Source organism: Catharus ustulatus, chromosome 1 (genome assembly GCF_009819885.2).
Source record: "Catharus ustulatus isolate bCatUst1 chromosome 1, bCatUst1.pri.v2, whole genome shotgun sequence".
In the NCBI taxonomy this organism is placed as follows: domain Eukaryota; kingdom Metazoa; phylum Chordata; class Aves; order Passeriformes; family Turdidae; genus Catharus; species Catharus ustulatus.
The window spans coordinates 5229009-5253363 of NC_046221.1; the positions used below are offsets into that span (position 1 = coordinate 5229009).

The 24355-nt window shown below is 42.0% G+C and overlaps 1 protein-coding gene across 7 annotated transcripts in view; it reads left to right on the forward strand.

The window, feature by feature from the left end:
- LOC116996559 (sodium channel protein type 5 subunit alpha-like) overlaps nt 1-24355 on the forward strand; it is a 207716-nt gene that overhangs the window by 171139 nt on the left and 12222 nt on the right. For all 7 annotated transcript variants that reach the window (XM_033060354.2, XM_033060362.2, XM_033060372.2 and 4 more), the window contains 3 exons: nt 2667-2840; nt 17356-17478; nt 23654-23935. In XM_033060354.2, the coding sequence (XP_032916245.1) occupies nt 2667-2840; nt 17356-17478; nt 23654-23935 (579 nt within the window). The remainder of the gene's footprint in view (nt 1-2666; nt 2841-17355; nt 17479-23653; nt 23936-24355) is intronic.

The following is a 24355-nucleotide window of genomic DNA, read 5'->3' on the forward strand; positions in this document are numbered from 1 at the left end:
TCTGGGCACTGCACTTTGGGAAAGACATGGGCTAATTGAAGAAACTCCAGAGAAGAGCAACACAAATTATCAGTGGCCTAAAAAAAGAGGAAAACACAGAAGCACTGGGCTTATGTAGCTCAAAGAAAGTCTCTGAAGGGAGAGAGGAAGGTGAAAATACCTAAATGTTGATTCAAAAAAGGAAAGAAATGGACTGCTCTCCTGGTCCACCAGGGATGGGCTGAAATGTAACCCAGGGGTTTTATTTTACTATGAAAAAAAAGAGGCTGAAAAACTTGGGTAAATAGTAGGCTTCTGAGAATTGTCACAGCTTTGCTGAAATGAATGGACTCTGACAGTTTTTGCACCAGCTTGAGCATCAGAATGTTAATTTATGAACACATTTTAGAGGAGGAATGTCGCTTGCTATAATATGCTTTAGATGAATACACTTTCTTACATATGTAATTAAAAGTGCCTTAGATAACTGAAGACTGCAATATAAAGCTCATTTAATTTAAATTGCATGCATTCATTTCGTTTTTGTGACTTTCAATTTAGCCAATGCAGTTCTGTATAAGGGCAAATTATCCTGCGTTTTCTCACATATCAGCACTGCACTTCAGTATTTGGACTGGGGATGTTGGAGGCAACACACAAATTTTTTTCCTGTTATTCTGGGTTGCTCTCTTCCAAAAACTGAGCTCATCTGGCTGCATCCCTGGGACACCCTAAGTTCATGAGGGAGAAGAGCTGTATATACCTTTAAGCCAATATATATATATTTATGTGGTTAAACCATCAAAATGTAGCTTACAGCAGTAGACCCAAAAACCTTTCTTAAGATTTTAAGCCATAAGCACCCAAACTGGAAGCCTACTTTTAATAGTAATTTTGGATAACACTGCAGGTATCCTGCTTAACTCTTTTTTAACACACAAAGCAAAGCAGGAAAAAAAAAAAAAACCTTCTTGATATTTTATATGGCAGAGTTTTCATCTGTTGTCACCATGAAAAAATGCAAAGCACCAGAATTTTGTCATTTGGGTAATATCCACAGCTTGCTCAGAAGTACAGAAGTGTCCAGGTAGCACATTTTTCATCCCTTAATAAGCTGCTCCCTGACTCACAGTGTGCTTTTAGTAGACAAAACACAATGTACTTTTGGACAAGTTAATAGAAAGTAGGGAGAGCAAAGGAGGGAGAGGAGGAAATCACTTTAAATGGTTTGTTGTTATTTTTGCAGTAATTGCAAAGTACAGCAAGTCATCTGACAGAGTGAGTGAGCCCCTACGAGAAGTGATAAACTCCAATCTGTGCATTGTTTTCAGGCTTTCTCCAACAGCTCTTTCACACCCTTGAAATATCATTTTTGAAGGCAAGATAGGAGACAAGGTTGCAGCGAAAACGTCACCCCAAAGTGTGGGGACAAATGGACAAGCTTTGGCACAGGCTGCCAAAGCTTTCTTGTCACTTTAATTACTGTTCCCTGGCAGGCAAAAGAGCAGTGTGACTGCCTGAGTGACAAGTACCACACTTCTTGTATCTCCAGGCACTGGCTGTTTGCTAACTTTTTGAAGCTTCTCAGAAAGTAGCTACAGATCTGGAAATATGTAAATGCAGATAATTCAGACGATTAGCACAGACCCTCTCAGATTATGTTTCTTGCTGCCAAGTGCTCTGGGTCACACGATGGCATGGGAGTAATATGTCACAGCTCGGGTTATCCAGGTTACAGGGACTGGGGAGCAGCTTGTGTAACAGCAGTGGCAAAAGTAGCTGGGGAAGCAGATCATAATTTGACTTAGAAGCCCCAAAGCAGGGTGCACACTGACAAACCTGACACCAGGATCCTGCCTTTTATTTGACTTACATCATAAAGTGAAGGCTAAATTATGAGGCATCTTTATTTTCTTTCTTTTGGGAGGTATATTGGTTTAGATCTTAAATATTTTAAAGGAGTTATTCAGCTGCCCGTATTTGATACAGGTACTGAAACTCTTTTCATAATGTTCTGCATGAGATTAGTTGGAGAGACAGATGAGATGGGGAGATAGATACCTTGACCTTTAAAACATTATTGTTCTGCTAAGTGAATAATAATGAGCATTTCTTGAGGCAGAGAGCTGTAGCCACCTGAAATGTGATGGCTGAACAGAAGCCAGGGAACTCCAGTACTCCATAACACAGGCAGGTTAATAACCCAATTTGTCATCATTAGCAACAAGATCTATTTGGCTAAATGCAAGGGTCATATTCTGCCTCCTAAATATAGACATCCTGTGCCCTGGGACATCTGAGGTGCCTGGGTAGCATTGGCACAGCCAACAGGAGATGAGACAGGATAAATCTGGGCATTTTGGGGTGGCACTCTGCTCATGGGTTCACACTCCAAACTCAGGGTGCAGAAGCTCTTCCTACACTCCAAGGATGTGCAGCCAGAACAGCCAGCAGAGGCTGGAGAGAGATAGCCAAGCCTGGTCCATTGTAGGAGAAAACTGAACAGCTCTCTCTTAGGTCAGGGTCAGTCCTGTTTGTGCCTGACATTATTTTTAATTGTAATGCTAAACTGCATCAGAAATCACAGACTGTACATGATATTTTATCAAATATAGACCTGCAGTGAAACACCCATGCTTTCCAACAGGGCTCAGGAGCAGTTATTAACCAACCCTTTGTTCTTCCAGGCCTTTGAAGATATTTACCTTGAAGACAGAAAAAACATAAAAACCATGCTGGAATATGCTGACAGAGTGTTCACTTACATCTTTGTCTTGGAGATGCTCCTGAAATGGGTGGCTTATGGCTTCAAGAAGTATTTCACCAATGCCTGGTGCTGGCTGGACTTCCTCATTGTAGATGTGAGTATCATTTTGGAACTACAGCCCTCCTCGTGTTGCACTTTGCAGTGGGTGGGAAAGGGCAGTTTGGCAGCTTGGAATCTGTGAGATGGAAGCTGTCACTCTGATTTGAGCATCAACCCCAGGCAGAGCTCAGAGGAGATTTGGGTGTGCAACTGTGCATCCCCAAAGCAGCCAGGAATGCTTCAGTGGTGACATGGCTGTGTCACCCTGCTCGTCTGAGTCCCATCCCCAGGAATTCTCCCCTTCTTTCAGCATTTAACATCTCATTCCACACTCCCAGCCAGCACAAGGGCCAGTTACCTCAGCCTGCCCTGCCCATGAGCTGGGCACACAAGTTTCCAGCAGATTAGAGGAGCTGTCCCTGGTGGGGCTCCCCGGCCAGGCTGCCAGCAGTGTGTAACAGGATGTTCAGTACTGGCCCCCAAATATTTACCAGTGCAGGAGTCCAGAAGAAGGTGTGAAAAGTCCTCTTGGCAAAGCGTCCTCACTACTACAAAACATTGCAAAATACTCCAAGTCCTTGAAATACCGCCACACTTACTTCTCCTAATGTAAGGATAATCCTTCAGAGTCTGAACAAAAGGAAGCTGATGCCCCAGGGGTGTTGCTAGTACCAGATTTGGCTCCTCCTAAGATTCACTTGGAATTGATCTGGGATCTGCCAAATTTGGGAAAAGTCAGCAACACCAGGTGCTCCAGATGAAGTCTAACATTTCATCTCAGTGTATCAATGAGGAGGCAATTATCTCCCTGAGGCCATTTCTTTTTAGCTTGAGGTATTAATGTGGGAGGCTGGCAGAGCTTTGCCATGATTATGTAATTTATTAAACTTCAGAGAAATTATTTTTCCCCATTTTACATCTGAACCTTGACTCTAGGGAAGAACTGCAATTTCTTTGGCCCCAGCCCAGGAGAGCACTTCAATGGGACAATTTGCTTGTTTGAAGTTATGGACATGTTTAAGTGCACTGCTGGATCAGAGCCTTTGGAAGCTTCTCCAGAGCTTTAATAAATTGATTTATGAAAAGGAAATTCTTTACATAAATTGTAGGCCATAAATTCTTCTTTGCATATATGCTTAGAAACCTTTTAAAGGAAAGGCACTCATTTTTCTCAGATTAGCCCCAGCAGAAGAGGAAGGCCTGGTTTAATTATTTAACCACAAAATTGGAATCTGCCAGTTCCTAAGTCATAGCCCAGCTCTGAAAACTCTTCTGTGATTTAGGTGACATAGCTTTTCTTTTCTGGTTTCTCCATCTCCAAAATGGGACTAATAGGACTCACCTAAAGTACTGGATGGGCTTCCAGGAATTTGTTGTTGAAGTTACTGTTTGTTCCAGTGAACTTCTGAAGACTAGGAGGGCTGGATGAGGGATGAATAGCATCACAACCATAAGTAGAGTCTTCCTGATGGGAGCAGCAGTGTGCAGGATCAATTCACTGAGGCAGTTTGGAACTGTTGCAGTTTGAAATGAGTTCCACACTTGTGGAATAACATCCTCACTAAGACCAAAGAGAATAAACCACAAACTAAGCTAAATTCTGTCCTCTGTGTGAAAACCCCCGTTGGAACAGGAGCCACACAAGAACACAAAGCCCAAATGTAAATCAGTTGCATGTTTGCCTTTTAATGGAGGAGTTTATAATGACAGATTGGAGAAGCAGCCACAGATGGCCTGGGAAAGGGGCTTCACCTTCCCCTGTCACACATCCTATGGCATAAAACAGAGAGGACACCAGCCCTGGGACTCCCCTTGTCCCCAGAAGATCAATCCCAGAGCCTTCTTACTGACCCAGAAGGTTTTATTTTCTCAACCCACATTTAAATGTTCCACCCACATTTAAATGTTCATTTTGCAAGCTCCCAGTCCCACAAAAAAGTTGCTCCACCCATGAGTTGTTTTGGTTGCTGATTTTCTCTAGGACATCACTTAGCCTTTAGGGTTCTCAATGAATAAATCTTTTCCCCCTGCACTATTCTTTTCTTAAAAATATTTTCCCAGGGCAAATTACGAGAACCTGTTACTATATTTTTAGCAGGTTTAACAGATGCTTTTCTCCTACCCTGTTGCTAACCCTGCCACTCTGAATTGGCAGAGTAATATCCTATAATTTTTCCAGCACACTTTTTATTTCAATTTACATTTTCTTTTTGGGCCTTTGAGAACCAAATCACTGCAACTGAGCTGCAGAAGGGAGTGAATGGGTGAATTAGCTGCTCCAAAAGAAGCAGATGAACCACTTGTCTGATTTTCTCAAATTTATTTGTTTAAAATTATTCACTTAAAAATTCCTGATCTGCAAATTATTCATTAGTGGTTTGGTATCAGTATTCAAAATTCAAGCTGCGGTGGTCGATTTTTGATTGGACATGTGAAACCATCTCTCATCTGTTTTCTCATTGTACAAATGCAACTCTGAATCTATTTTCTGTTTTGAATAATTCATAAAACCAGCTCAAAATTTGCAAGTGTTCACTATTTCTAAATGGGATTTGAACCTAGAGGGTATATAACCATATTGCTGCTGTTTTATTTTTATTTTTAATATATCTTGCCTTGATCTTTGGCACTGATTTGGGCCAGTGGAACAGCAGAGGCTCAATCTGACAGTTATGGATTACCAAAGAAAATTATTTTTTTGCAATGCCTAAACAGAAAAACACAGAATAATCCACAAACTGAGCTATTTTTGCTGGAATCCCTAAAGGATGATGTCTGCTAATGGGCTTCACAGCCTCCCAAGGAAGTGTGCTAGTGTAGCAGAGTGCTTTCACATAATTTACAATACAATCATGTCCTATCAACAACTGTGCTACAGGTCTCTTTGGGAGGAAAGAGAAAGGGTTAATCAAACCACAAAATGCAGGCTCATTCCAGCTCAGGGCACCTGGGAAAGATGCCTTAGATGTCTGCTGAAAGTTGGGCATACTGAACAAACAATATCAATGTACATCTACAAAAGTTACCCTGGAAAGAAATGTATTGCTAAAAGCAATGCCCTCCTACACGGCAAATATCAGCTCTCTGTGCTCATGAACAGTGCTGGGCACTCAATCCACAGCTCTTTTCACATGAGGGAAAGGCAGAGACTGTAGTATATCTGTGCAGACAGACAGAAGTGTAGACAGACATCAGTATCACCATCAGGAGTGGATTTATGCACAATCCTCTTTCCTAGGATGCATGGACAAGCATTTCCACAAAGAACAGATATTTTCTGGGCATTCATGCAATCAAAACCTCTTTGGACAAAGCAGATTAAAGGAGGAGTCTGAACTTGGCCAGGGATGGAGGCACCCAAAGAGAATATTTGTGGGAACTGCTCTCCACCAGAGCTGTCCTGCAGAAGCAGACAGAACAGGGCTTTGAAACAAGGAGCAGAGAAACTCCACCAGCTGTGCATGCTGGTGTCATGCTTGATGTTCCTTTCAATTGTTTCCTCTGACCTATAAATATTATCTTGAGCTTATCTAGCTTGAGCTTCAGCCAATTAATTCTGAGCTATGTCCCAGGCTCTGCTGACAGCAGATGGATTATTCCATTGCATGGTCAGTTTGGGAAAGACATCAGTCTGGGCTTAGCATCATTCAGAGTCTGGAGGTGTTGCAGTCAACAGCTTCTTCACTCCCTGCTCATGCACTGAAGGCAGAGGTGAGAGGCTGGAACCTCAGACAAGCTGTCACAAGAAAGCTCATGGGAAAGTGGTGGGAACTCCCAGTCCATTAGTAAGAACAGAACACTCAGGAAAAAAGTCACAGCCAAGTTTCATTGCCTATGGCATTCACTGAGAAATCCTCTTAAACCAGGGCTAATGTCATCACTCCACAAAAGTCCATTATCACAAATCCATCATCTCCATTGCAGCTTCTGTGTTCCATTTAATTGACAAAACATTAGTCCCAATCAGGCTTACAAAAACCCAGCCTGATTGTGGTGTTCTGATTTCAGGGATGAGGGGAGATGAGGGTTTCTCCACCAGTTCTTTCCAAGATTATCCTGTCTTTCAGGTCACATGGAGAAAGCTATTTTCTTAAGCAATTGCTTTGTTGGGGATGCTGGCAGCCTCCTTCCCCTCCAACCATCTCCAGCTATGGCTGGTCCTTGCACTAGGTCCTGTAGCAGGGAGGGGAGAACATCTCTAATTTTCAGTTTTTGCCCTGATGCCCCACTGTTTTCTCTCCAGCTGGGTCACCAGGGATGAAGATTGTTCTTCCTGTCCCTTTTCCATCTCCCCTGCCACGGAGGCAGGGGCTCACAAGAGTTTTGGGGAGTAAATCTGTCTGCAAAATAGCTCAAGCACAGCTCAGCAATGGATTTGAAGTCCAGGCATCTCAAAACAGTTACTACACTAGGCAGGATTTTGTAGATGCTTTTATAAAAATGAAATTATGTGTATTTTTCACTCTCTTCAGTAACTTTGGTGAGTGGGTCTAACAAAGCATGTTTCTGGTGTTTGCCTGGAGCTGCTGAGCTGGTAACTAGAGGTCTGTATTCCCCACTGAGCAGCTTTCCAAATTTCCTGTTTGCTCCCAGATTTCTGTGTGCTGTGTGCTTGTTTGAGATCTGCTCGTGGATGTCCAGGCATTAAATGCACCATCACTTTCCCTGAACACTTATACAAAAATAAAAGTATCACATTTTCCAAGATAGTTCCTGGAAAGCACTTGCTCTAAGATTTCTGCTTCAAATACTTCACTGTCAGGCAAGTAAAGAAGCAGCTAATAATCTTTGAATCTGAGATGAACATTTTTAAACAGTCTTTCTCTCCCTAGTTAAAATTGAATTGAATTAAATTATGCCCTTGTGTCTGATTGTCTTTAAGTGACAATTAAAAACTTGCTGTGTGAAGTAAATATTGATGGCTTATGATTACTTTAATTGTTTTTTTCCATCTGTATTCCCTGTTGATTAACAAGGTGAATTCTGTTTGCTGTAGCAGTAATTACACAATCTGCTGTAATGAGTCGTTCCCAAAGAGCACTGAAATCCAATTTGTATTCTTGGGACATCACCCCACGAGCATGTGAATTCTGTCTTGTTCCTGTTCAGAAAAGCACACAGGAGCAGAATGACAAAAACACAGCCAAGGCAAATTAAAGATAATATGTCTTTGTCACTTGGAGCAGCATCTTGAGAGAGAACTTGCTAGTGTTCTCTGTGAGCTGTCAGAAGTCCATGGGTACAACAGGGTATTATAACTTCAGAGTCCAGTTTTTGACTGGCTTTTTCTCAGTTCCTCAAAGCAGATGTGGGATTTTTGAAGTTGTCTCAATGCACATTTTGCCAGATAACCAATTGGAGTGAGAAAGAGAAAAAAAATGGGAAAAAAAATTCTCTTTTAGTATATATTGGCTAATTCAGGATAAGTGAAAAGAAAAAAATCTAGATGAAGATAAGTGGTTTTAATGTGTGTTAGCAGGTCAGCTGAGGCTGTAAATCTCCCTTCTGCCACCCCACACTTTATCTCAGCACAGCACATGCAAAAACACCCAAATGTCTGCTCTTATCTTGGTTTGCACCTCATGTTCCCTACCATGGATGCTAAAAGGGGAGAAGCCAGGCTTTGCCAAGAGGAAGCACAAGCTGAGTTTCAGACAAGGCACAGCAGGACCAAACATCTGCAGCTGCAGGAAAAGGGGTGGGAAATGGAGGTGAGGAGAAAAGTCCACAGTAAGCCTAGTTCACCATCTGCCTGCACCTTGCTAAGTGGTTGGGAGATAAATAATTACTGCAAATGCTGATGAATTTCAAGTGCTGAAGCAGATTTTCAACTTTCAAAAGTGCTGTGAAAAACCCATCTCCACTCAGATTTTGATGAGCTAGATTTACCAAACGTTTTTATTTCTCAAAGTTATTTAAAAATGGAGCACTTTTCAATGCCCTTTTTTAGAAGACTATGCTTTAAATCAGAATAATTAATAAAATCCTGGAGCTCTTGCATGCAGCTTGCTTGGCCCTTTCCACCACTGGGAGTGGATCCACCAAATTCCATACACAGGGATGTTCTCCTTGCATGGAAGAGCTGAGCTGGGAGAGACACACTGAGTGTATTTAACAGTCCAGAATCCACAAACTCTGCAGGGACAGAGGAGGATGAGGGATTGTCCCACAGCTCCTCTCCCTGATAACTCACACCTTTGAAACCCCAACTTGCAGACCAAAAAAAAACATCTTCCCACCATCCAGGGTAGGAACAGCTCAAGACACTCATGAGAAGGAGGGAAAAGAAAGAAATGAAGGGATAGAAGAAACCTGCAGAGGGACAGGGATTCTCTATTAGTGAGGGAGAGATGGAAGGAATTGGGATGAAACTTGAAGGCAGTGCCTTGTTGGTGTAGAGACTTTGTGCAGACCTCCTACCCTGGTGTGGCTGACTTTGGGATGTTTGATAAGGCAAATGAAGATTGACATTCCTCCTTTTGGAATGTACTCCTACCTGTACCATTACCCATCCTGGCAAAAGTCAGGGATCCTGCAATTCTTCAGAGTGCCTCTCCATTCTGGCATATTTAATACAATAAGGACATATTCAATACAATTCAGGTTCAGTCAGGTTCAAGAACACAACTGAGCTGATTTTCAAGACTGTCATGTTTCCCACAACAATTTGGTATTTTTTTTCACATTGATTTGGAATATCTGATTAAATAAATGCTTTAGGGAAACAAGCAAATCCAGAATAACACCTTGAAGAGGCAACACAAACAGTTTTTTATTTTTTGTTGGATTTTTTGTTTGTTTGTTTTGTTGTTTTCTTGCTTGTTTGGTTTGCTTTGTTTGTTTTGGAGTTTTGGGTTTTTTTGGGGTTTGATTTGGGTTTTGGGTCTTTTGTTGGGGTTTTTTGTTTGCTTTTATTGTTTCCATTATGTCATATCTAAGTAGGGTTGATCCTAATCCCATCCAGAAAGAAATTTGCCTTGACCTCAGCACCTCAACTCCCACCAACTGGGATGGAAATGCAGCAGAGTCGATGGGGCTGAGCCCCAGGGAAATGTTCTGTCACTACTCAGAGTGTGCAACCCTGGCATTATGTCTTCACAAAATAAATAATAGTCAAGTCCCCTCCTGACTGCAGCATTCAGCATCAGGAAGGCTCCCTGGGATGAAATATGAGGTGGCTTTGGAGATCTTTTTGAGGGGAGAATGTCTTTCCTCTCCAGCTGCCCTAAGGGAAGTGGTCACAGTGAGCCTGGCAGAGTTCAGACAATTCTCTCAGGCACAAGGTGTGACTTTTGGGATGTTCTGTGCAGGGCCAGGTAGTTGGACTCAATGATCTTTGTGTGCCCCTTCCAACTCAGCAGGTCCTGTGGTTCTGTGATCACTACCCAGTGCTAACAAACAGGATATCAAGGTGTGGCAAAGGTGCCTGTTTGCAGTAAAAAAGGTGAATTGACACAAGCTGAAAATCCATTTGTAAATGGTGAGGGGGAGAAAACTGCAGATCAATAAGTCAGTTTGCTGCCTCGCTGGGTGAGAGCTCACAGTCAGAAATTAGCTGAGGTTTAATTCTTGATTCTCAGCCATCTGCCCTGGGAATTGACTGGAGCTGTTAGAAAAGCCTGAGCAGGTGTAGGGGAGGTGACAGATTAAGAGAACAGCAAGACATAAAGAGGTTCTTCTGGAAACCGCCAGGAAGCAATTAGGATGCAGGAATGATTTATTTAAAAGCATTTAACCCAACAAGAGTGGCACATGCTGTTTGCAACAAGGCTGCCCCCTGAAAAGGAAACATTGCCTTGAAAAGCTTGGACATGAGGACCTGGAGACAAGCTGAGAACATGGAATATTAACAGAATTTTGTAGCCTTAGTCTGGGTAGTGGGTAGAGGAAAAAAATTAAAAGAAGGTGGAAAAGTTCTGGAGAAAAAAAAAATTTAAAAAGTGGATGAAGTAGAGGTTTTAAACCTGAATAATAGGAAGCAGCACTGGGCTTTCCAGGAGGTAATTTTTGTTGATAATTAATCTAGGCACTCGTGTAGCCCATCATGCTGTAATTCATGAGAGCACTCCAGGAGCAGTAATGAACTGCTGCAGTGAGGGAAGCCCTTTGATAGCTCATTTCCAGACACGTTTTCACCTCCAGGCCATGGACCAACCCCAGAGCAGCCTTAAGGAGTTTGCAGTCTTTACCTGAACATGAGGATGTGATTCAAGGAAACAGGGAGCAGAGATGGGAATTTAGGTCACCTTAGTGTCTCTCCAGTGTCCTATTTTTCAGACTTTCCTTTAACTTTATGCCTTTCTTTCATAATGTGCAGTGTCTGGATTGGCAAGTGCAGTCATACAGTTTGGCGTCTGTATGGCAGAAAATGCAGTGTCAGAATGAAAGGACAAAGGGATATTTAAAAAAATGAAATGGCAATAAAAGTCTGCTCAGAAAAGGTGGATGCTGAAAGGGATACCAACCTCATTACAAGCTCCCTTTTCCCAACAATATTTCAGAGAGCCAAAAGAAGGTCCATGTATTTCAGTTCATTTGCAAAGTCCCATTTTCCTGTAGGTTTTCCAGCTTGCATCTGGGTTAAAGATTGAATTTTGTTCCTTTTCAAATCAAGGGGAGAAACTTGTAACTCCAGGCCTGGCTCTTAAAGAAACTGGACATGGAGAGGTCTTTGAGTGATCCCATCTTTGGCAGTAAAGACAGGATAAGCCATGCTGGACTGAGAAGAGGCACCCACAGCAATGCCAGCACTATTTCTTCAATTTTTATATTTTTAAAGGCACAATTAGAGAGGGCAAGACAGGTGTTTTTGGGGTACACAAAAAGCTATTTGAAAGCCCCAGGGGCCTGCATTAGCTGGAACTGCTTATTTAAATAAGTGGCCAGAGCTTTCAGCTCAGCTGCTGTGCTTCCATTCAGATGTCTTTTTTCTTTTTCTTTTTTTTTTTCCCTGCTGTTCCCTCCCCTCTAATTTGAACAAGCAGGTTAATTTGATGAAATCCCTGGCTGCATAAAGCATATGCTGTTGCCCATACCAGGAAGGAGGTCCCCCCTTCTCCCTGAGACAGACTTGCAAGGCATTGCTCTCAGGTGTGTGCAGCAGCAGGCACTTAGTGGAGATTCTGGCTGGGTTTAGGATTTATGTGATTATCCAAGGATGATTTTTGCTGTTGTTCAGGCAGAATTACTTGTTTTCAGGGCTCTGCTATTAATTCACCTCAGTGGTGGTTAGGGGTTAATTAAAACATGCAGTCTGTGCTGGGCAGTGCCTGCCTTGGAATGGTGCTGCTCAGATCTGTCTGCTTCCAGCCTGGTCCAGTGGATGCTCCCAGGTTATCTGAAATCATGTGCTTTTAGGAATGAAAAAAAAAAAAAAATTAAAAATAATAAAAAATAAAAGAAGCAGCCTTTATTTCACTCAAATAGTTTATTCCAGTTTATCCCTGCTTTAGGAACCTCCACCAGCCCTGGGTGAAACACTGCTCCCAAACTCTGTGCCCTTGACTCCCCGTGACTCCCCATGGACTGGGAGTCTGTGGAGGATGCTAATATAATATTAAAATGTGTTCATGTAGGGAGGAACCCACTGCTGTTGTAAATGCAATCAGTCCTTAGGAAAAAACCTCTATGATTTTCTAATTAAAGGCCTTTTTCCCCTCTGTGTGCTGCATTATCCCACTCCCTACTTTGTAATTGTTTTTAAAATTCTGTTCTGGTGGCTTTACTGGGTTTACATTGGTTTACAACACTGATTGCTTAGGTCACTGTCAGATAATGAAAAGACATAAAATTATTGTAGTATTTTATCTCTGTGTGTTCATGGTGAATAATTTAAATAGTCAGACAATGCACAGGCTGTAACTGGTGAATGACTGAGAGACCAGCATGAGCACACTGGGAATTTAACACTACTCCAGGACACATACACAAGTCATGTTTTTTACCTTAAGAATCACAGAAATTCTGCAAAATAGTGAAATTGTGACAAGAAATTGGAAATTACTGAAAAAAATGTTGTTTCCTGGACAACACTTTGAAGTGGATTGTCAAAATTATTAAGACATTCAGAAATTACTCTCATTAGAGTTATATTATGTATGTATTTGTATAATTTATACAGCTATCAGTGAGGCTAACCTTTCATCAGAGATCCTTCCCTGTGTTCTAGCACTCTAAATTCATTGATTCTTTTTGATTTTGGTCTGGAAACACATATGAATGTTGTACAGTGGGACACTCCAAATCCAAGGCACATGGAGATTGGCTTCCAAAACACCAGCCACAGATTTATTAACCCCCATGGCTGGTGTTTCTAGTGCCTAGTGCACCAGAATTAAAAACTCTCTTTTTTCACTTGATCATGAGACTGAAAATGGCAAGTTAAAATCTGTGGGGTTCATTTATCTCTCACCCTGCTCCAGGCATCTGTCATGCAAAATCTGTATAGATAAACTTGTGTGTGGATATATGTGAGAATATAGAAATAATGTGGAAATATAGAAATATGTGGGAATGTAGAAGTACAGGTCTATATTTATTGACACAATGTCCTTATAGATACACAGATAAAACTATTTCTGGGCAAAGAAAGCCAGGAACAGGGGCAAAAATCTTCCCTGAATTCCAGGATCAGAGAGAGCTCCACACTCTCTGCCTGTCTACCATAGCAAGGAGATGAATTGTTTAGGTAGGACCTACAGGGCTTTGCCAGAAGCTGAGCTTTGCTGGGAAACTCTGCCACTGAGCTGGGCAGTAAATGCTGACTCTTGCAGAATTTCTGCTCTTTTGGGCTGGAACAAATTTTGGGAAGTGCCTGTCAGCACTGAGGCTGTGCTGAGATGATCCAGGGAATGCAAAAGGGAATTGTTGCCACGATTGACATCCTAGTCCATGAGATAAGTGAGACTTGTGTGTCATGGGCTGAAGTCTGCAGGGGCAGGATTGCACACACTGATTTATGAGGACCTCTCTCCCCTTAGGGACCCTCATTGCTGGTCAGGTTGGGCACTGGACTTCAGGTTAGGCAGAAAATTCCAGTGACAGCATTGTTCTGAGTCACCACATGAGCAGCAAGTCAAGAGGACAAGGAACAGTCTAGACCTAACATGGGGACACTATTCCCTGATTAAGTTAAATGGAAATCTGTGAAAGCTCCTTAGAAAGATCTAGCAGTTCTGGAAAGATCTCCAAGGGAAATGCTGGGGGCAGAGCAAAAGGGAGCTGTGACAAATCTGCTTGGCTCAGAAGTGCACAGGGGGATGAGGGACTCCATAGCTTACCTGGAACCTGCTGTGTAAAAGTTGAGGTGAAAGCTCAAGGTCAACAGCAAATTGTGTGTTTTATGGGAAATTATTCCAAGCAATAGTGACTCCTCAGGATTCACTTGCTCTCCACCACATTACAGTGCTGCTTCAGGAGTAGGTTTTTATGAAAAATCTTACAAAACTGCTTGCAAACAGGTAGTGAAAAGATTAGAAATGTGTGTGTGACTTACTCTGAATCTGGAGGTTACATTGACCCTAGAGGTGTTTTCTGGGTGCCAGCACATTTTTGATTCTGAGCATAGCACAAAGCAAAACTTTAGAGCAGCTCTGGGCTGCATAGCCTTGCAACAGAAAAAAAAATAACAGAAATAGCTGACTTCACCTTTTGTTGTGATTATGTGGGGCAGTCAGCACCAATTTTGAAAACTGCTTGATTTTTTTCCTAAAAATAACCTTCCGGGTCGCTTTTAATCAAGTCCAAATGGCCAAGTCCCTGCGTTGGTAATTCTCCTATAAATAAAATTTGACAGGGATACCTTCAAAACCAACATCCAAGCATTTAAACAAGTTGTCTCAAACTCTATTCTGTAAATCATTGCCAAATATCACAGAGCTTCACGACCTAATCCTCTGCAGAGATATCTAATGCTGTGTAAATCTGTGTTAGGAGGGCAACACCACCTGTGATGTGTTTCAGGGTGACATTTGTGACACCCAAAAGAAAATGGGAACCCACTCGGATCCAAAGTCTGTTCTGGCAGGATTTGAACCAAAAATCTTCAGCCTTGGGAGAAAGGGCAGCTGTGGGACACAAATCCAGGATGAGGCAGGAATCATGCAGATGCTCCAACCAAAGCAGTTTGAAGACCTTGATAAGGTTTGGCTTCCAGTCATCATGAGTGAAGCCAGCAAAGAAGGGTGTTGGGTAATCTGTATTTGATTAATTTTCATTTAAATATCTACATCCATTTTACAGATCAATTTTATAAATTAGTGAGCTTCCCTTGGTATGTGATCTTGGTTTTTATCTCTGAGCTTGCAATCATTGAGCTGTTTTTCTCATGCTTCAGCTTTTCTGGATAGGAACCTCCAAGGCTTTGTGAGGTTTAGGCTGTTTCCTTTCCTCCAAGGACAGAAATATATGCCACAGTGTTGCTCCTATCATGATTTCTCCTTAATGCCAGGTATTTTTTAGACTTTTAGGATGACTTAATTGAATGGCTTTGTATAACTACAGTGCACATTTGCTTACTGCTTTTAGACAAATCCTCAGCCCTTTTATCATTATTTAGGCAACATTAAGTTAGTAGGAAGAGTGAATAAAAGGAGGAGGATTTGAACTCTTTATAATGCAACTTCAGAGCAGAGGATGTAAACCAGGCTGGTGAGAAACAGGGAAAGCAGGAAATGGGTGCACTGGTGAGCTGAAGGTGGATTTTAAGTTAAACCCAGATTTTCTTCTTCAACTGTAAGCATTGGGTGAGCAGGATTTGGGTGAAAGGAGGCTGCCAAACCCATGGTATTGCTTACTCTAAAATGACCTGGGCATCATGCTCAGGCCCCAGGTTCAGATCTGCTTTCCTAGAGATGGAAGCAAAGGCTTTGCTGGTGATTTTCACCTCCCCAGTGTCTATGGGGCTCAAGACTGAACCCAGTCTGCCTGTCTACTGTGATGTTCTCACAGGGCACTCAGCCCTAAAAGGCAGAAGTGTTTATTGAGCCCTTCCTTTTCCCCAGCTGCTGGGTCTGTGCACAGGAGGTGAGTCTGTGTCACACCTTGTTAAGGAGTGACATGTAGCAGGGTGACAGCCAGCCTCTGTGCCACTTAGTCATCTGCAGGAGGGGGCTGAAATCCTGGCAGGAACCCCAGCTCTGAGACCTCCTGCCCTTCGTCACCCACATGACACAATAAAGCCATCAGCAGGTAAATTATTTAACAAATTGAGCAAGTTTTTACAGAGGTGCTTAGCTGTGCAGACAGTGCTGGTATGTAAATAAATGCATATTGAGGAAAAGGCTGCTCCACAGGAGACACTGCCTTGGGGCTTAGGGACCAGGCTGGTCTTGCCCTGATTTACCCCAGACAGCAGTGGGCTTCAGAGTAAAAATCATCCCATCCTAAAATTAAAACAAGGTTTCCCTGCAGAGCTGTCAGTGTTCAAGGAGGTGCTGGAGTTTCCTTACACTGAGCACCTATTTTTAATAATGTAGAGGAGTCCCTGATTTTAGGCTTAGCTGCTATCTTGGAAATGACAACAGCATCCACTCCTCACAGATGAGCTTTGCACACTCCCATTGGTGAGCATGGGATATCCAAAACTGTGATAACTGGGGCTGTGAGAATGGTAAGAAAAAGAAAAAAATATTAAAAAGGAAGAAAAGGAACTGTGATAAGCAATATACACAGGTCTCTCCTTCTAAAAAAATACTATTTTAAAGTATGTGGTGATTAATTCTGGTTGGGTTTTTTTATTGTTTTGAGTTTTTTAACACATGCAAATTGGCATGATACCTACTGTGTTGGAGAGCTGTTTGTTTTCACCCTTTGCTCAGTAAGATTTCAGGCTGTGAACACTGATTTGAGCATGCATTGCTCTATGTATTCTTCATCTCCACTGCCACTCAGTTCATTCAGAATCCATCCCTGTGCCTGATACCACCCACATTTCTGACCAACTAGGGCACTGCAAAAGCTCTGAGAACACGAAGAGCATGGGAACCCCTCCTTGCTGCTTCCAGATTCAGGAAGTTCATTTCAAAGAAATGGTCTTTGACAGGTGTGAACCTCAACAGTGAACACCTGTCAAATTTCCATCTCCTTTAGAGACTGTGCAGAAACCAGAAAAAGAGAAAAATGGAAGAGCCATGCACATCATTCTTTTAAAGTCTGTGGTACAGCCATATCTGCCAGCAATGTAAAAGACTTGTTCTAATCACTTAGTTGAAGGCTAGTGATTAAATGTAAATACCAAAATCCTTTATCTCTGCTGGAAAGGGTTTTCTTCCAAAAAGCTTTAAACTGTAACACTTGCCTGACTTGTATTTTGGGTAGTGGAAGATACACACACCTTGGGGAGTGCACAGAAAGCAGCACAGAGTGGTGGCTCTGTTGTGGTGATCTCCTTTCTCATGCACTTTGTGCAGGATCATCCTTTCTCCATGTGGATCTTGTGTAATGACTCCAATTTCAGATTTTTTCCCCCACTGTTCCACTAACCAGCCGTTTCTTTCCAGCGAGGAAAGCCAGAAGAGAAGGAAAACAGAGTGTTCTAACAGGCTGAATGCTCCCTTTGTGTCTCCATGCAGGTGTCTTTGATCAGCCTGGTTGCCAGCACTCTGGGATACTCCGAGATGGGTCCCATCAAATCCCTCAGGACCCTCCGAGCCCTGCGGCCGCTGAGAGCCTTGTCACGCTTTGAGGGGATGAGGGTAAGAGGGCACAGAGCCATCAGAGCTCAAAGTGCAACAGGGCATGGTGGCACCTGCTTTTGTCAGCCCAAGGAATTGAATGATTGTGCTTTATCAAAGTGAATCCTTGCTGGGTCTGGGCTGCAGTTGTATCATCACATCTTTATCCTTGGGTGGATTTAGTGATAAACTAATCCTGCTGCCTAACTTGTCATACTACGCCTTAAAAAAACAGCTTTTTGGATGAGGAAGCATCTGGATATCAATTACCTCTCAATTATAAGGTGCATCAGGGGAACAACCAAGCTAAAGTTCGCTCCCTGTTTTGACAGGCATTAAAATGAGAGTGACTAGAAAGTTCTTAAGGAAGTTTTCACTAATAATTGCAGCAAAAATTAGAAATGCTAAAGATAGAGAAAGCAAATGAATGAATGATTTTTTTTCCTCTTTTGAACAGATTGCAGTTTTAATGAGGAATGTTGATATTAACATGGAAACCATGCAGCTTGTGCTTGTTGCTCCATCTTGTGCATCCATCTCTTTTTTTTCTGCATTCCTTTGCCACCGTGGCTATATTCCCACAGCATACCTGTTTATTTGTTAAGCCTACCTGCTAACAAGAATCAATGATTGTTTAGATAAGCACTTTATTTAATTCCTCACACCATGCAAGTGGTGACAGCTGTGTTCTGTGTGAGCTGAGGTTACTGCTAACATTTCAGATTGCATAGCAAGGTATAGCAAATCTGTGACAAAATTCTGTGTCAAATTGTATTGATGATCCCAAATCTCTCTGCTAGGCCAAGGAAAGTGCTACATATTTCACAGTGATGTATATTCAGGGTAAAGCTTTCCTGTAGACAAAATTTTGGTCCAAATCATCAGTGACTAAATGTGCATTTCATGCACTGATCTCCCAGCCATGAATTATTCTCACAGCAATAGACTGAAGGCTGGAGAACCTAACAACTGAGATGAGCCAGGAAATATGGTGATACAGCAGCTTAGGAAAACCCCACATCCACTCTTTTCCTCTTCTGTGGATGACCAGGTTTGGTAATATAATGCTTTGTTCCAAATATATTGTGGTTAGCTAAATAAAATTATCTTTGTGGATGATGATGAGGCAAGGATTGTTGCAGATCACCTTTGTGCTAGTACTAAGACAGAAAGATTCAAAGGGCTCTGTTTATCCAGGCACCCAAACCTGATCTGTTTTGGTCACCACAAACTTTCCAGCAGTCAGGCAATATTTTGCAGGTAATTGACCAAATAAAAGAAAACCAAAGTGCAAAGACACAAAGTGAGGTTGGAGTACTGACAACAATTAAAACTCTCTCTCCTGTCATTTGATAACCTCACTCCAGCATTCACAGCTGGAACTATTTCAGCATTCAATATTAGCAAAAACACTCTGGTTTAACTACCAGAGTGATCTGTGCACAGATTCTCTCAAATCAGTTTAGATCTGGCTTATGGAGGCTTAGCTTTTACTGGTGGAATTACAAACCCAAGCAAAGCTCAGTGTGTTCTAAGCTGACATACAATTGTTTACTCATGATTTCACATCAGTTTAACTAAATTGGATTCAAACCTGAATAGCAGTGGGGAAATGAGCCAAAAACATCAGAAAATCATTAGTAGAATAGAGGAAAAAGTAATGTGAAAAACTCCTTGTTTCCCTCTGAGAGCAGTAAGAGGCTGGCTTGGTGAAGATCTTAACATGGATCAGCTCAGCAAATTTCCTTCCCAACATGCTCATTCTAATAGACCCCTCAGTCCCTGACTCAATATCCCCTTTTCTTTCCTGTACCATTGCTGCAGCTGAAATATATTCAGTCATTCTGAGCTATCAGAGGTGGGGAATTAGCTTGTAAACCATGATAAAGTATAATTGAGAATACGTGCTATTGGAAAAGCAAATCATTTTAGTTCTAGTTTGTCTAACCACACTTAACAAGACTAGGGACAGTTAGACCTTTCATTATTAGGAGTTCATATGCTCCAAAATGCACAGGAAAATTGCCAGCACAGTGATGGATTAAATAATGATAATGTTGAGAAGCAAACACTGACAGTGAGAAAATAATAATAGTGTACTCTAATATAATGCCTCTTTCTTGAATAACTGAAACATCTCTGCAGAGCTAGAACAGGAGCAAGAAAGTTCTCATTTACTGCAGTAAGAGACTTATTACACTGATGTGCCTAAATTTTGGAAGCAATTTTCCCTGAGACAAAGGCACAGAGTAGCACTTGGGTGGCCAAGAGAACCTGCTGCCATCGGTTCTTTTCCCTGTTTTCAAACAGTCTGGGACCTGTGCAAGTTTGACATGAGTCTCAGCAGCTCCTGTGCCATGAGAGGTCTGGAAAACAAGGATGAGCTGGTGCCATCCTGCCCCTCAATCCTCAGAAAAAGACCCAGAAAGAACAGGATCCCACCTGACAGTGCTGTAGAACCAGAGGCTTTACATTCATGAGCCCAGAATAAAGTAAATCTGCCTGTCCCAAATAATGACATCTCTCATGTCTCCTTGTTTGTTGTCCATCAGGGAATTATTTCAGAGGTGGCACTTCCCTGCAAGGGAGGTTATTGCAGTATTTTAGAAGGATGAGGGGGGGTGATGAGAGACCATTAAATGTGAAAATGATACTGGGCAAAGTCATGGTGAGACTGCTACAAGATATATGCAGGAAAGAAACAGCATAATTAATGCTAGTTAGCATGATTTCATGGGAATAGTTCTTGTAAAACTGATATGGGCCTTTGATTTGATTACAAATTATGCTGATGACAGTAACTGTGCTGATACAGAATCCTTGGGTTTCAGAGAGGAATCTGATACCATGAGACATTGTGATGAAAACACGAGCTTTGTACCAAGACAAGTAAACACATTTTAAAATGGGTGATGGAGCTCAAAAAGTAATTGTAAGCAGTGACCACACTGTAAATTTGGTGATGAGCATCTCAGGGTGAGGGATTGTTCAGAATATCTTTAATCTGTACTTTAACAGTATCTGGAAGAAAATACAAAATCTCTGCTGACAGCACTCAAAAATGAGTGTAAGTGAAATTACAGATAAGGGAATTATTCTGGCTGATCTGGATCACAGTGAAAAATAGATCTATTGTACAACACACGTTTTAATAAACCCACACACAATGACTGTCTTGGCAGGGAGAATGTAGGTCACTCTGGGGGATGTTTCTTGGAAAACAGCAGCTGAGGGGGACATAGGCACCAGGATGACTGTTCAACAGGACACAAGCTTTGGGGCTGGTCTGACAAGGGAGGTGGCTGACTTTGAGAATCCCTGAATATGCAGGGAAATAACCCAGCAAACAGAAGGAGAGTGCAGTGCTTCAACACTGGAATTCCACGAAAGGGAGAATTAAAAATGGGAAGGTCTCTACAGGGAGCTAGGAGTGTGATTAAAAATCTGAAAGAACCATGATAGCTACAAGGAAGCTCTGATTTTTTAATTACCCAGAGCAATGTGCAGTGGTAACTACCCCACAATGAAGATGGGAATGACAGGAGAAGACATCCAAGAGCAGATGCCTCCAGTTCAACAAATTCCACCCAAAAATGCAGAAACTGTTTCTAACACTGAGGACAAAGGGCACCAGGAGCAGATTATCTAATAATACATTTTTTCCTCCGTTATTTGACATCCTGACACTGTAAATTAGATGTCTTTGCAAAAGCTGTGCCTGAGCTTCACTGGGAGTTCTAGTCAGGGCCTGAAATCACTGTGGGGAGTCTGATGGGCTGTCTCAGGGCTAAGGGAGGATTAGCTCATCATTTCTGGATTAAAATTCTGAATCAGCTTGGGTTGAGGAGGTGCCTGTGAGATCAGGAGAGCTGGGGACCAAACAGGTTATAGATTGCACCACTCTGAGTTAGGGCAGAGGGTGGCTCAGTCTCCTGGCTGACCCTGAAGAAGTCACCTGGAAGGGGGTTTCACCTGTAAAGGTGTTAATGGAAACCAACAAGTATGAAACCTTTTCTTATACATGGATATATGTGTTGCTATTCCAGAGTGCAGCAGAAATTCCTCCATTTCCATGGCAAGGTGTGCAGCTGAACTTTTAATACAAGCTTATAATAATATAAATTTATGCAAAACAAAAATACTCCCACCAGAACCAACGGCACCACACTGGTGTAAGAGCAGAAGCAGTAAGGAAAGAATGAACCCCCCTGTCAATAATTCATTCAGAGAGGTGTTGCAGGATTTGCTCCAGCCTCATGTCGTGTTTTGTTATCTACAGGCCATTGAACATAACTCAGCAGAAGGAGAAAAGCAGGATGTGGGCATGGCCATCACTTGTCCTGCTGAAACCTGGATTCTGTGTCCTGTCACTGGGAGCTGGGTTCAGCAGCACGTGCAGCACAAATGCATGGGGTTTTGCTGGCGTGGGTTAAAACTGAAGAAAAATATTGTTGTGCAGAGAAGCAAATGAAAACTACTTTGAAAAGTGCCAGGGCTATATCCAAACAAGCCCTTGATTTGGAAATTATTTGGCATTTTGGTTAACACGGTAAATTTGGTCGAAAAATGATGAGGTTAGAAATTGGTTGACATCCAAAACTGAAAGATAAAATTAGCAAACAAACAAAACAAAAAACCTAAGAAAAGTAATCAGGAATGGGCCTATACAGAAAAACAAAACAAAACAATTGGTCAAACAGCTTTTCCTGTATGAAAATCAGCTTCATTCATAAATGCACAAAATATAAATCTGAGTTTTGGAACATCTACATAATTTTGTATTGTGTGCTCTAGAGGAAGCTGCTGCTATACATGCATGAAAACCATTTCACTCCTCTGGGTATTTTTCTTCCACAGCAATGCAAAAATGATGGAGAAGTGAATGTTATGTTATTAGCTTGTCAGAAAATTGGACACTAACACAAGAGAAGAGCTGACATTTTCCCACAATCAAATTCACCAATTGAATAAAGTTTAATTTTTATGGATCAATATCACCTTGTCTCAGTTTCAGAAATGTAGATGGAGAAGAAGAAGAGCTGAGTGGCCGCCTATCAGATTTTAATCTCCAGAGCATGGGAGAGGGATGGAGACAAGTTCATGTTGTGGGGCTGGTGGCCTGGGCAGTGCAAATGCAGCATCTCCAAAGGCTGGGAACACAGAGAAACCTGGTTGGCATAGGAAGGGGAAAACTGCATTTTGTGATAGAGTTCTTATCTCAGAAAATGCCTTGCATGGTGTGAGTCTTGGGGTGTGAGCAGGACTGGGAGTTGGGCTCAAGGATCCTTGTGGGACCCTTCCAGCTCAGGAAATTCTGTGATTCTCTGATTCTTTAGTGTAAGGTTTGATGTGCACAGATGCCTTAACCCCCTTAAACCCTGACAGTGCTCAAAACAAGAAAAAATATGCACCTCAACTGGTTGATGTAGTGGTTCTACAGTACTGCATCCAAACCTGGCAGCTGTAGAGGGTCTCTAGATGATCTGAACTTTGTTTTTTGCTTGGCTTCAGCATCTCCAGTGCCATCATTCACACACCTTAAAAGCTCCTTCTGCTTTTCATTTTAATGTATCATTTCATGCAGGGGTTTGCCTGGCTTAATGTGTAGGAATTTTACAGCATGACACAGGGAAGAAAAATAAAATTGTTAAATTAGAATGATTTTGCTGTTTTAATCATGCACACTGATCAGATAGGGGAAGCTGGCTAAGTACAGTATGTCTCAATCTGTTATTATTTAATTAAGCAAAATTTATCACAGCTATAGTTCACAACCCACTGGCTACAGAGGCCTGAGTGGAGTCAAAGATTTCAGAAGTCTTTTTTTTCTCCATTTTGAGTCACTGTAGTGCACCCCAGCCATTTCCAATTAATCACATCATTATTATCGTTTGAAGTGTACTATCCAGAAAGATTTGAGAGGTCAAGATGACTTCTGAATTCAGAGTTTCCTCTTGAAAAAGCATCATCCCTTGGGTGGGATGCCAACAAATTCTTTCTTTGATTACCAAAAGGAAAAAAATATCCTGTTTGAAGCCTTTAGAGGTGGTCTGGCTCCTCAGGCAGTGTCAGTGCTTATCCACTGTCACCATGTGAGGTTCAGACTCATTAATCAAGGGTTCACAGCAGCTTGTTAACCAAGTGTCTCTCCAAGTGCTGACATTAATTCTGGTTTCCCTTTCCTGTTGCCCCCAAGGTTGTGGTCAATGCCCTCGTGGGAGCCATCCCTTCCATCATGAATGTTCTGCTCGTCTGCCTCATCTTCTGGCTCATCTTCAGCATCATGGGAGTGAACCTCTTTGCTGGGAAGTTTGGGAAGTGCATTAATAAGACAGAAGGAGATATGCCTTTGGACCCTAAAATTATCAACAACATGAGTGAATGCATACTTTACAACGTGTCAGGCAACTTTTACTGGACAAAAGTTAAAGTTAACTTCGATAATGTTGGTGCTGGGTACTTGGCTCTGCTACAAGTGGTAAGTGTGACCCCCAGAAACCAATGGGCAGCTGCTGCTGGTTCTCACTGAAACCATCAGTTAAAAGCTCAGGTTAACCTCTGGGCTTTTCTGGGTTTTTCAGTCTTACAATGCCTTTCCAATCATATTTTGCATATTAGCTTGGCCTAGAGATGTTGTGGCAGTTTCTGGTTTTGAGTTTCTGCTGTGTCACTAATACAGTTCTCTGGGAAGTGATGAGATTTATTGAGGTGAATTAAAGACCTTTTTGTCAATATTGTAATCCAGAGTAAAGTTCACTTCCAGAAAAGAAATATATTATACAGGAAAGGCTGTCCATGCAGACAGAGTGCACTGGCCTTCCTGAGCAGCGTGGGATTTCACTATATCCTGCTTGGAAAAAAATGGAATTGTAGTGCCTTCAGTTTCCCAGCTGAAGTT